The 11664-nt window shown below is 47.9% G+C and overlaps 1 protein-coding gene across 2 annotated transcripts in view; it reads right to left on the reverse strand.

Annotated features, from left to right (window-relative positions):
- The window catches only part of Cdc42bpb (CDC42 binding protein kinase beta), a 95831-nt gene that overhangs the window by 44129 nt on the left and 40038 nt on the right, over nt 1-11664 (reverse strand). For both annotated transcript variants that reach the window (XM_005343569.2, XM_013345945.2), the window contains exons 3-5: nt 8740-8823; nt 6637-6732; nt 2550-2698 (exon numbers count right to left, since the gene is read on the reverse strand). In XM_005343569.2, coding sequence (XP_005343626.1) covers nt 2550-2698; nt 6637-6732; nt 8740-8823 — 329 coding nt within the window. The remainder of the gene's footprint in view (nt 1-2549; nt 2699-6636; nt 6733-8739; nt 8824-11664) is intronic.

The raw sequence follows: 11664 nt of genomic DNA on the forward strand, positions 1-11664 counted from the left end.
AAAAGGGCCGTGTGTGGAGTAACTCAGTGGTAGAATGTGAAGTTCTAGGTTTGATCCTCAGTAGGGAAATATGAACAGTAATCTAAGAACTGCAACAAGCTAGAGAAGCAGGCATACCCAATAAAGAGCATGGGGGATGGGGCACTGACAAATGCTCTCTGAGCTACAGGGAGCACTGTGTACTCTGTGGTCCCCAGGGGGTGGGGTGAATGCCACCTAGCTGGGCCCTGCTGCATTCCCTGGTAATGAAGCTGCACTCTGTGAAATGGAAAAGTCCTTCCTTCCATAGTGGGTGCTGTACTCCCTTAGGGAGCCTCCTCGCAGAGGCCTGAGGCAGCTGGGTGGAGAGCAGCGCCAGTGTGTGCCCAGTTCACACAAGGCCCTGGATCCCCAGAAACACATAATGAACAGAGAACATATCCACACCACTGAGACATCTCTGCAGAGTTTTGGGGAGTAGGAAAACACAGAAGCTGCAATGTCAAAAATCTCAGGAAGTGACATGCAGCTTGACGTGCTCCCTGGGTGAAAGTTACCACCTCAAGTCCCTTCTCAAGGAACCACCACAGAAAAGAATGAGCCCAGGGGAGCAAAGACTGCAGATGACCGAGCGCGAGTAGAGGAGACCACACCTCCCTACTGTACAGAGCTACAGCACGGCATGGTCTAGGGGACTCATGACAGAGCCTCAGAGCAGTATGGAGGAAAACGTTCATTCCAGACAAAATTGTAGTTTGGAGCCAACAAGATGGCTCAGTGGGTAAAGTTGCTTGCTGCAAGGTTTGATGAGCTGAGTTCAATCCTTAGACAGGGAAGGAGAAAACATTGCTAGACAGTTGTCTTCTGATTTCCACAGCACAAGTACCTCTCCTGTCAGGGACCAGCCTTGACAAAAACACCACTTACCAGGGCAGGGACGTGGGGATTTAGAAAATAAGTAACAAACACAAAGATACATAAAAAATAATACAGCAGAAACCACAGAACAGTACCAGGAGGGCGTTTTAGTGAATACTGAAACTGCCTGTGTCTAATCTTCCATACACTTTTACACCCAACACAAAAGGGGGAAGAAGGCAGCAAAAGGCTTCTTTAACGTGACACAAAGGACAACTCAAACAGTTGATCGCTTTAACACTTTGAGATATCAAGTCATTGGCAATCTGCTGTTTAGGCAGTGAAGTCACCCTTGACCAAGTATCTCGAAGGCAGCCATTTCCTATATTACAAAAGGAAGATTAGAAGTACATCCTGTCAGGACTGAACGGGTCTACTTTATGGGCCATCTTAATGTCTAAAGAACCAAGTAAACACATCCGGAGTCAGGACTGTCAACCTTTGTTTTTGACAACCTTGACCATCAGACAAGGTAGAAATAGGCTCATATTTCTGGGTCTCCACAATGCCTCCCTTTTTATTAATTTTAATAAAGTCTGTGCCTCTGTAACAGGACAGATGACTGAGTCTGCCTTAGGTAAACACTCTCCCTAAAGCAAACAAATAAATCTAACAATAAAACAAAATTTTAAGATATATACACTTTGGGCTAGGGAGATGGCTCAGTGGTTAAGAGTACCTGCTCCATAAGTTTGAGGGCATGAGTTCAAATCCCCAGCACCAATGTAGAGAGCTGGGTGTAGCTCCCTGTATCTGTAACCCCAACACTGGGGACAGAGAGTGGCTGCCCAGTACATGAAACAGCAAGCTCCAGTGTAGTGAGAGACCCTGTCTCAAGGCAGTGAGGTGTGTGTAAGTGTTTATGCTCACACAGACAGACTAAGAAAAAAAATCAATAAAATAAAAACAAAGGGATTTTAGAGGCTGAAGAGACAGCTCAGTGTTAAGCACTTGGCGTTCTCCAGAGGACAGAAGTTTGGTTCCCAGCACCCACCGTAGGCAGCTTGTGACTACTCGAAACTCTAGCTCTAGCAATCTGACACCCCTTCTGCATTTTTCAGCACTCACAAAAGTGGCGTACACACAAATTCTCTTTTTAAAAAATGTCCACTTTCATCCATCACAAGGCTTAGCTGTAATAGTCAGAGACATTTCACAGATTCTCCCAGATGTTATTTTCTAACTGGGGCAGGGGTCCTACGGGAATGCACCTGCAGCCGAAGCACCGTTCTTCTGGCCTTTCCCACGGATGTGACAGAAACACCTACGCTTTAGTCCTCTCCTTCCGAGAGGGCTTCATGGGCCAGTATGGACAGAGGAGGGCATGGAGGTGCAGTCGGATGGAACTACGTGAGTGCCAGTGAGGACAGGCAAGTAGGGATGGGCTCTGTAAATGGACCCCTAAAAGCCCAGGTGCCTCAGCTGTTGGGAATCAGGCCATCATAACTGGACTGGATGCTGCAGGCTAAGGGTGACAGGGACAAACCACCCTATGCTGACACTCAGTTGCTCAGTGAGTACTTGTCAACAGGGGGCCTGGATTCCTCAGGGGGCCTGGAACCTGAAGCCCAAGACCAGGAACAGGATCCTAGTGAAAATGAGAATTTTAATGTTTAATGTAGTATTCATAAATGTCATGAAAAGGTGGTTACCTGTGCACGTAGTGAAGCTGATGGATCGAATCAATGGCCAACACCATTTCGCCAATGTAGAACCTTGCCATGTCTTCTGGAAGCTTGTCTTCAAATTTACTCAGCAGGGTCAACAAATCACCGCCCACATAGTAATCCATAACCAAGTACTACAAATTAAAAAGAGAGAATACAGTTCTTAACCTCAGGCCGGCCTCCTGCCCCAGGCTCTAGGGCGCTAAGATTATAGGCACATGCCCTGATCCCCTCTCTCAGAAAACACCCTGTTGTCTGTGGTTCTGCTACAATCCAAATGCACATGGCAGAGAGGAGAGTTCACTGAACAACACAGCTCATAGGTGAAGAAGAGCTGAAGGCGTCGCTCACGGAGAAAGCCCATCAAGAGCCAGGGATCTGAAGCAGGAGCTCACCCCATAAATAGACTATCCAGCTCTGTGGGGGTGAGTCCTCCAGGTCCTTGAGTCACAAGAGGACGCTGATCAGAGAGGGAAGTGGGCTATCTAAAAATCAAAGACCAGCAGCTCTTGTTGAAAAGATAACACCATCAGAGAGCAGGAAAGGAGGTACTTTCAGCCAAAGGCAGGCCAGACAGCTACTGCTGTATGGGGAAAATGTCTTCTGCTAACGAACTGAGTGCTTCTCTTCGCTTGTGCAGGCCTGAGGCCATTGTGCCGGGTACACAGTATGCCTGCACAAACACGCTGCTTGGTAACAGCTTCTCCCATGCAACACTCAGAGGCTCATGCCAGGAAACCCCAGAGCTGCAGAGGCCCTAATGGAAGCATCTCATTGCAGCAGAGAGGTTTGGGATAGGTGGATCACTGCAGGCCACCCCACAGCTCCACTACTGGAGACTATTCAGCCTCTGGGACACACAGAAAAACAGGCAGTCTCATCTCCATGTCAACATAACTTTTAAGTCACCACCATAGTAAGGAATTACCATGGTCTGGTTAACTGAGCCAGGGAAACCGTCTTTTAACAAATATAGAGATATAATACAGGAACAGCATTACTCTGTGTGACAACTGCACTCTGTGCCTTCAGCTACCTGAGCTAGACTTTGGAGCCTACCCTGAAACTAGCTAGCTCTTGTAGACCAGGCTGGCCTCGAACTCACAGAGATCTGGTTTTCTTTTCTTTTCTTTTCTTTTCTTTTCTTTTTTGAGACAGGGTTTCTCAGTGGCTTTGGAGCCTGTTCTGGAACTAGCTCTGTAGACTAGGCTGGTCTTGAACTCACAGAGATCCGCCTGCCTCTGCCTCCCAAGTGCTGGGATTAAAGGCGTGTGCCACCATCGCCCGGCTACTCACAGAGATCTGCCTCAGGCCCACAATCTTAACAGTAAAGGAAGCATGCTGTATGGAAGGAGGTGATCACTATGCCACCATCTGAGAGAGCACCCTGTCTCAGAGTGTAACCAACAGCCCTCACCCCACTCCCAAAATTCCCCTCAAGTGTCCGCTCCTCTACAAAGCCTTCCTTCCTCCTGTGTCCCCACTGTGAATGCCACCTCAGCCTGCTTCCCAACTACTTCTGCACCAGCAGGTCTCCTGTCTCCTGCACCCCGTTCAGCTCCGCTGCACACAGCCTTCTGGTGGACATGCACTAAATTATCCATTTTATCACGCAGTACCTCTGCCCAGCCTCAACAGTCAGCGTGTTAGTACCCTTGGGAGGCAGGGCTTGGAGTGCAGAAAATGGAAAATGTCCTTGCTCAGCAGGGTTCATGTTACTAAAGGAAGACCACAGCAAGCACAGAGAGCAATGGAAGGGTAGAAAACAAGCCTGTCTGGCACAGCCACATGACCAGAAGCTACTGAGCAAGGCTTTGGGCATCTAACAGCCGGGGGTGTGTAAAGAGGCCAGGAGGGGAAGAGATGGATGTGGCAGTTGGAGCAATGGAAGGACAGAGACAGCAAGACCTGAGCCTAGGTGCAGTGAGAGAGGAAGCCAGAGCTTGCAGCAAGAGCTCAGCAGCTATGGTGGGAACCACTGGGACTGTGAGGCCATTCAGACAGGCAAGGTGTTATGTGTGGAGGGGTGGTGGGTATTGCACAATTTCGAAACCTGGAGGAAAGGAGTCAGCAGCTGCTGAAGGACATTCTTGGAGGACCGGGGACAGCATCCCTTAGAAGAGCACAGGGTGAGCCATCAGTGTGCTCCCAGGTGTGGCACATCTCAACACGGCCAGCAAAGGCATGCAGCAGCATCTCCCATATCTGCCCCCTCCTCTCCCTTACAACAATACAGTCCCTATTCCAACACGTCCTCTGTGCTCTGGCCCATCCTAGATGGCAACCCAAGAACTGGCATCTCCACGGGAGATTCCTAAGTGATATGTGTGAGAGTAGAACACCCCTGGCAATGCCTGTCTCACACTTCACACACCATCACACTACTCATTTGAGGGATTAAAAAAACAAAAAACCGGCCGGGCGGTGGTAGCTCACGCCTTTAATCCCAGCACTCGGGAGGCAGAGGCAGGCTGATCTCTGTGAGTTCGAGGCCAGCCTGGTCTACAAAGGGAGTTCCAGGATAGGCTCCAAAACCACAGAGAAACCCTGTCTCGAAAAAACAAACAAACAAACAAACAAAAAAAAACAACAACAAAACTGTCGTCTACTGAACAGACCCATGCTGCCTAGGAGTCCCCAGAAAGTCAAATCAGAAGAGTAAGAAGAGCTCTGGAGGATGCCTACCTGAATGCTCAGGCAGAAACACTCATCAGACACTGAGGAACAGTAACCACCTGTCCCAGAAAACCAGACAAGGACCCTGACATGGCTGCTGTCATCTGTATAAAGACAGTGAGCTCACAGCCACACACTCTGTACCCCAGACACCCAGTTATAAAAAGATGGTATTCACAAAGGCTTATATCATAGTCATTGAGAAGGCTGACCGTGGCCTAATGTATCTTGAGGTTTTCATCAGATACCAGCTGCCATCTGTTGGGACAAAATAAACCTCTCTAAATAAATGATACACTATACACCATTTACCACATCCTGGTTGTTCAAACCTCAGAGATTTTTGTTGTCTGAAAGAGATTGTTCTAAAATGAACAAAAATTTTTGGCAAACAGACACTTGACCAAGGAGCTTCACAGGGCAAACATAGAAGGCCTCAGATCCCCACTTGGAGGCTGGGAGACAACAGTGATTACACCCTGGTCCAGTCATTGTTTGTTTGCTTTTTCTTTTTTTTCTTTTTGGTTTTTCGAGACAGGGTTTCTCTGTGGCTTTGGAGCCTGTCCTGGAACTAGCTCTGTAGACCAGGCTGGCCTCGAACTCACAGAGATCCACCTGCCTCTGCCTCCCGAGTGCTGGGATTAAAGGCGTGCGCCACCATCGCCCGGCTGGTCCAGTCATTGTTGAGGCAAAAGCACTGAGCAGAGGGAGGTAAGCATGGCCCTGCTTCTCTGCAGTCCCCAGAGGCCATTTGGAAACAGTCTCAAGTCTGCTGGCTTAGGGCATCTGGAAAGTCACCCAAGACTGGAACCCTACACAAGGCAGCCTGAGGCCTGGAGTGTTTCACAGCTGCCCACACTCAAACCCACACGTGTGGACCACAAAGCTGACTCAAGAGCAGAGACACCCTGAGGAGACCCACCAAGGCACTCACGCCCCTGGAGACGCACCCGAGAAAGGAGGAAGGAGCAGTGCAGTGCAGAGCTGGGGCTCACGGTCTTATGTGTTGTTGCTTCCCTCAGACTCCTGACCACTGCCTCAGCCCTCACATTACTGGGACCCAGGTGTGCTACCATGCAGCTGAGTTTCTTATAGTTATACATGATGCAAAACAGAAAAGAAGAAACAAAAATAGTGTTTCATACGCTTAAAATGTTTTAAGAACCAAGCCATGCAGCAAACTAGTGGCTTGAGAAAAAATGATGTACAAACTTTGAAAAACCTGGTTTTTAAAGATTCTACCCTAGGGCTATGACACTGAAACAAAGCCCTCAGTTTTATGCAGGCTAGCATGTACTCGACCAGGTCCACGCTACACTGTCTTCCTGAGTGGCAGCAAGGAGGAGCCATACTGTTGGGAAGAGTCCTGGCAGGTGTGCCCAGCACCCAGGCCTACCAGGTAGTTCTCATCCTGAAAGGCATAGTGCAGCGCAGTGATCCACTGGCAGTCGCCGTTCACCAGCACATCACGTTCTTCTCGGAAACACGCAGTCTGTGAGGGGAGAGAGGACAGTCAATCTGCGCTCTTCCGGAGGCTGCTGTAACCCTTAAATACAGTTCTTCATGTTATGGTGACCCCAACCATAAAATTATTTTCATTGCTACTTCATAACTGTAATTTTCCTACTGTTATGAATTGTAATATAAACATCTGTGTTTTCTGATGGTCTCAGAGACTCCTATAAAAGAATCATTTAACTTCCCAAAGGGATCATGACCTAAAGGTTGAGTACCACTGATTTAGGAAAATATCTCATAGAACATATTCCCAAATACTAGACTCGGTTGTCACCATGATCTGCAGACAGTAGCCCCATTCCTCCTGACTGCCTGGAGCCTGATCTCTTTACCTCACCCAGAACCAAAGGCACCACTGTTCCCAGTGACTGTATCTGCACTCTTCCTCACCTGAGCCCTGGGCAAGGGTAGGGATCATGGAAAACACAAATGCCTTCCCCTTCCCCAGTGACTATCTCTGTAGTCCACACCTTAAGGTCACCCTGATGTGATGCGTGGATTCAGTAGTAGTTCTCAACAGCACACCCCGCCCCCCACACCCCCACACCCCGCATCCTCACAGCCTCTACCAACAGCCTCTTCACATGCCATAGACGTACAATACACAGGGCGCCCAAATGCACACCTTCTTCTGAACGCATGGCTGGCAAGATGGGGACAAGCCCAGTTCCTGGTCTGAAATACTGTATATTCAATCGGTGGACTAACAGTCACGACCAGGTGACACTCCTGGTGGCCATGGACACACAGGTAAAAGGCTTTTGGCCTGAATGGTTAAAAAAGAGCCACGCATATGCTCACACACGACACACAGTCTTTTCTGAGTGGCTAGTTAAACTGAAGCTGTGTGATCAATCAAACTTAATCAGCTGTAGCAACTCTTAAATCGGCTCTTTCACTACGGCACTGGGCCCAGACCACACACCTTCCACCCCCCACACTTATGGAGCACCAGCTGCTTCTCCCTCTCAACTGCTTCAGTGATTCCCTTGTTTGTCAAAGTGAGCTGGTTTGTGTTCTTGTCAACTTGACAGCAGCTGGAGTCTGGGAAGGACCCTCCACTGAGGGCCGCCTCTATCAGACAAACCTGTGGGGAATTTTCTTGATTAATGATTGATGTGAGAGGTTCCAGCTCACTATGGGCAGTGCCAATGTTGGGCAGGTTGTCCTGAGTTGTGTAAGAAAACAGGCTGAGCAAACAATGGAGAGCAAGCCAGTGAACAGCGATCCTCCATGGTCTCCCTTCAGTTCCTCCAATGACGGACAGGGAAATGATAGCCAAACAAAGCCTTCCCTCCCTAAGCTGATTTGGTCAGTGTTTTATCACAGCAAAAGAAGGCAACTGTGACACAAATACGTGAGGACAGAAAACACACTGAGAATGAAGAAAGTCACCGTGTACCACTCCAAGGCTGGGGATGCGGGTGGCTAAGGCAGTCATGGGGCGACCAGGTGACAAAAAGAAATGGTGACAACTCAGTCAACCCACATGCACTTCCTGAGCAACAGAGAGGGTATGGTCTTATGTGTGGAGCTACATCAGAAAGAGGAAATGGGCACCAAAGGAGAACAAGGCTTGATGAGACGTAGGATTTACAAAGCGGGGAGCCCAGAGAGTCTGGCAGAGTGAGAAAGAAAGAGGAGTGAGCATGCTGGATGGAGTACGGCCAAGAGGAGGATAACGTCTCACTTAGGAGGGATAGAAGGGCAGGGCTGAGAGGGCTGAAAGCGGAGCTGAGACCAGAGGGGTGTGGGGATTCAGGAAACAAGGGGAAGTGTGTCAAGATTGCAGGTAGTTACTTTCACCCCTGCCCCTTTACCGCCCTCGACACGGAAGACAAAACATCTGCACTACATGGCTCCCAACAAAGGGTTTCATCTGCATGTGGAAGATGCCTCAAGCATTTCAGGCTGCAAATGCCAGTGCCACCAGCCCCTTCTCACACACACCATTTTTACTTATTATACACCGCACACATACCTCTGCCCTCTTTAGCATCTCCCATTTGTTGAGAATTTTCATCGCATAAATTCGTTCAGTGCTCTTCATTTTGACAACAGCAACCTAGAATGCAAATTTAAATTTAACAAAAATTCAGTTAATGGTTCAAAAGCCTTGCACATTTAAATGGCAATCCTAACTGCCTGGGAACTCTGAGAAACGAGATGTCAAAAAAAGACAAATCTTCTATATAAAGAAAGATTTGCCCTTTAAACAACAAAACTTGGCTTTACCTTGTAGCTTGGATGGGACCACCTGGATTAGCTAAAAAAAATAAAAACCCACTTCAGTACCAAGCAATGGGAACAGGAATTCACTGTCTTCTACTGAGGCAATGTTTGAAGATTTTCAGTAGAAACAAGCTGGCATATAGCACTCAAGCTTTCTTCCCGCTTGCTCCGGGGCAACCTACACTTTGTATCCCTTTCCCTCCTGCCCAGGCCCACATCCCTGCCAGCATCCGCAGTTACTCATCCGAATCTTTGCTTCACAGAGGTAGTGGCTGATGTGGAAGATCGCATAATCCACAACTACAAGAGTCTAAGAGCTCCTTCAGGCCTGCCTGTAAGACCACCTCTTCCAGTCTCTGTCACATCCTGAATGAACTCCATCATGACTAGTAGCATCAAGATGTGCCCCTGCTTTGCACATTCTACAGTAGGCATCAAGTGTCCACTGATCTACATCTCCTTCAAGACACTGTGAGCTATGGCAAGAAGGCCAAGTATCTCTGAACATAACAGTTACGGAACAATGGATCTTAGAGATGGCACCACCTACTTTCCCAATTTCCTAAACAGCGCATACCTCCCGATCCCCAAGAGAGATTAACCGTGAGAGTTAACCTATCCCAAGCATGTGCCATGTGCTGGGGTCAATGCTGAGCAGTATGGACCCTTGCTCAGCTCTCACCATCCTCAATGGTGAGGATGCTGGAGAGCACTGTTCACAGGTGTGGACTTTTGAGGGTGGGAGGGTGATATGGGATTCCCTTCTGTATGCTGCAAATATGTTTTATTACCACTGTTAATGAATAAAGCTGTTTCGGCCAATGGCTTAGCAGAGCAAAGCCAGGAGGGAAATCTGAACAGAGATAGAGGGAGAGAGTAGGCTGAGTCAAGGAGACGCCACGTAAGTGCCAGAGGAGTAACAAGTGGCACTGGTAAACCACAGCCTCAGGGCGATACACAGATTAATAGAAATGGGTTAATTCAAGATGTAAGAGCTAGCTAGAAAAAAATGCCTGAGTCATTGGCCAAAGAGTATTGTAATGTGTGATTATTTGAGGTCTGAGCAGTCAGGAAACGAACAAGCAGTCTCCACCTACAGAAGGGTCTAAATGACAGCCCAAGAAGTGGTGGAATCTCACTCTCAGGCACAAGCTTTTAAAGCCTACATTACTGTGACAGCCAACTCAACGTCTTCACTGGGTGACAATGGCTCTTCCCAGCCCAGACAGGCCGTCTGAGTCGAGGACGTGTGCCTACACTGTAGTGTTCCCTACAGTGTCAGAGCACTGCTGGTTCTTCACGCCGGCCTTTCCCCTGCTCTTTATCTATGGCTTAGAAACCAACAGCCCAGCTTGCTGCAACCTGAGCAAACAGAAAACAGTGCGTGCAGTGAGTTTCCATGGGATCAGCAGCTCCAGGTGCACAGGCACAGGATGCACCAGACAGAGAGGCTCTTCCCTCTGGAGAGCCAGAACAGGCTGGCTATAAGGCACTGTTAGTTAAAGTGCTCCTGGCTTCGCTATGGAAACTGTCCTGCTGCAGAGGGCGGCAGAGCTGGCTTAGAAAAGAGCTGACACTCTGCAGATGACGCACAAGAAATGGGGACTCTGAGAACAGACCCCCAGCACTGGAACTCTTGCCAGACCCCAATCCTCGCAAGATGCAAGTCCCACGCAAACTACTGCTGGGGAACACACAAAATAGTCAATAAGATGTATAGGAGAGCATGTTAGTCACAGAAAAACCCCTATTAGGAATATGTAGAAGTAAAATGTTCAGGTAAAAGGTATGTGAGACAGATCCTTGACTGCCAGCTAAGGTTTACTACAAAACAACTTACAAAATAAACAAGGTATAGAATTCTCACTTGGCCTACCAGAAATTTTCCAGCTCAAACTTCAATCCAACTGTTTCAAAGAAAAACAATCCTCATGCCAGATGATGCTGGCACACACCTTTAATCCCAGCAATCAGGAGGAAGAGGCAGGTGGATCTCTATGAGTTCAAGCCCAGTCTGTCTATAAAGTGAATTCCAAGATGGCTGGGTCTACACAGGAAAACCCTGTCTCATGGAGAAAAAAAAAAAAAAACCAACCCAAAACCAAAACCCCAAAAAACAAAACAACAAAAAAATAAATAAATAAAAACAAAACACCAACCAAGCAAACAAATAAAAACAACCCTCCTGGGGCTAAGGATCTGGCTCCATCCTCAGGGCCCAGTGCAAAGCCCAGTGGCACACTACGCTGCACACCTGTGACCCCAGCACTCCAGACAAAACAAGGCACAAAGATAAGCAATGTCAACCTTTGGCCTACACCAGGGCTCCCAGGTGGTATAATGACTACCACCACCCTCCCTCACAGAAATAAATACAGCTTTCATTCTAAAACAATATCTGAAATTAGACAAAGGAATTTCATGAAATATTAAAAATTGACCTTGGAACACGAGAATAAAGTTAATATTTCATGCTGGTCCTATGCTAGAAGAAAAAAAGGAGACAACAAAACAAAGTGGAACCCATTTTAAATTAACTGTATGTACTGTCTGTATGTGAGTGCAAAACACAGTCCCTTTGAGAAAACAGTCACTGGGCCTAGGCACTTGACTCATACTTTGAGGCTCTGAATTCTCTCTTTAGCACCACACTCACACACACACACTCACACAC

This window comes from Microtus ochrogaster, chromosome 1, assembly GCF_000317375.1.
Source record: "Microtus ochrogaster isolate Prairie Vole_2 chromosome 1, MicOch1.0, whole genome shotgun sequence".
Taxonomy (NCBI): Eukaryota; Metazoa; Chordata; class Mammalia; order Rodentia; family Cricetidae; genus Microtus; species Microtus ochrogaster.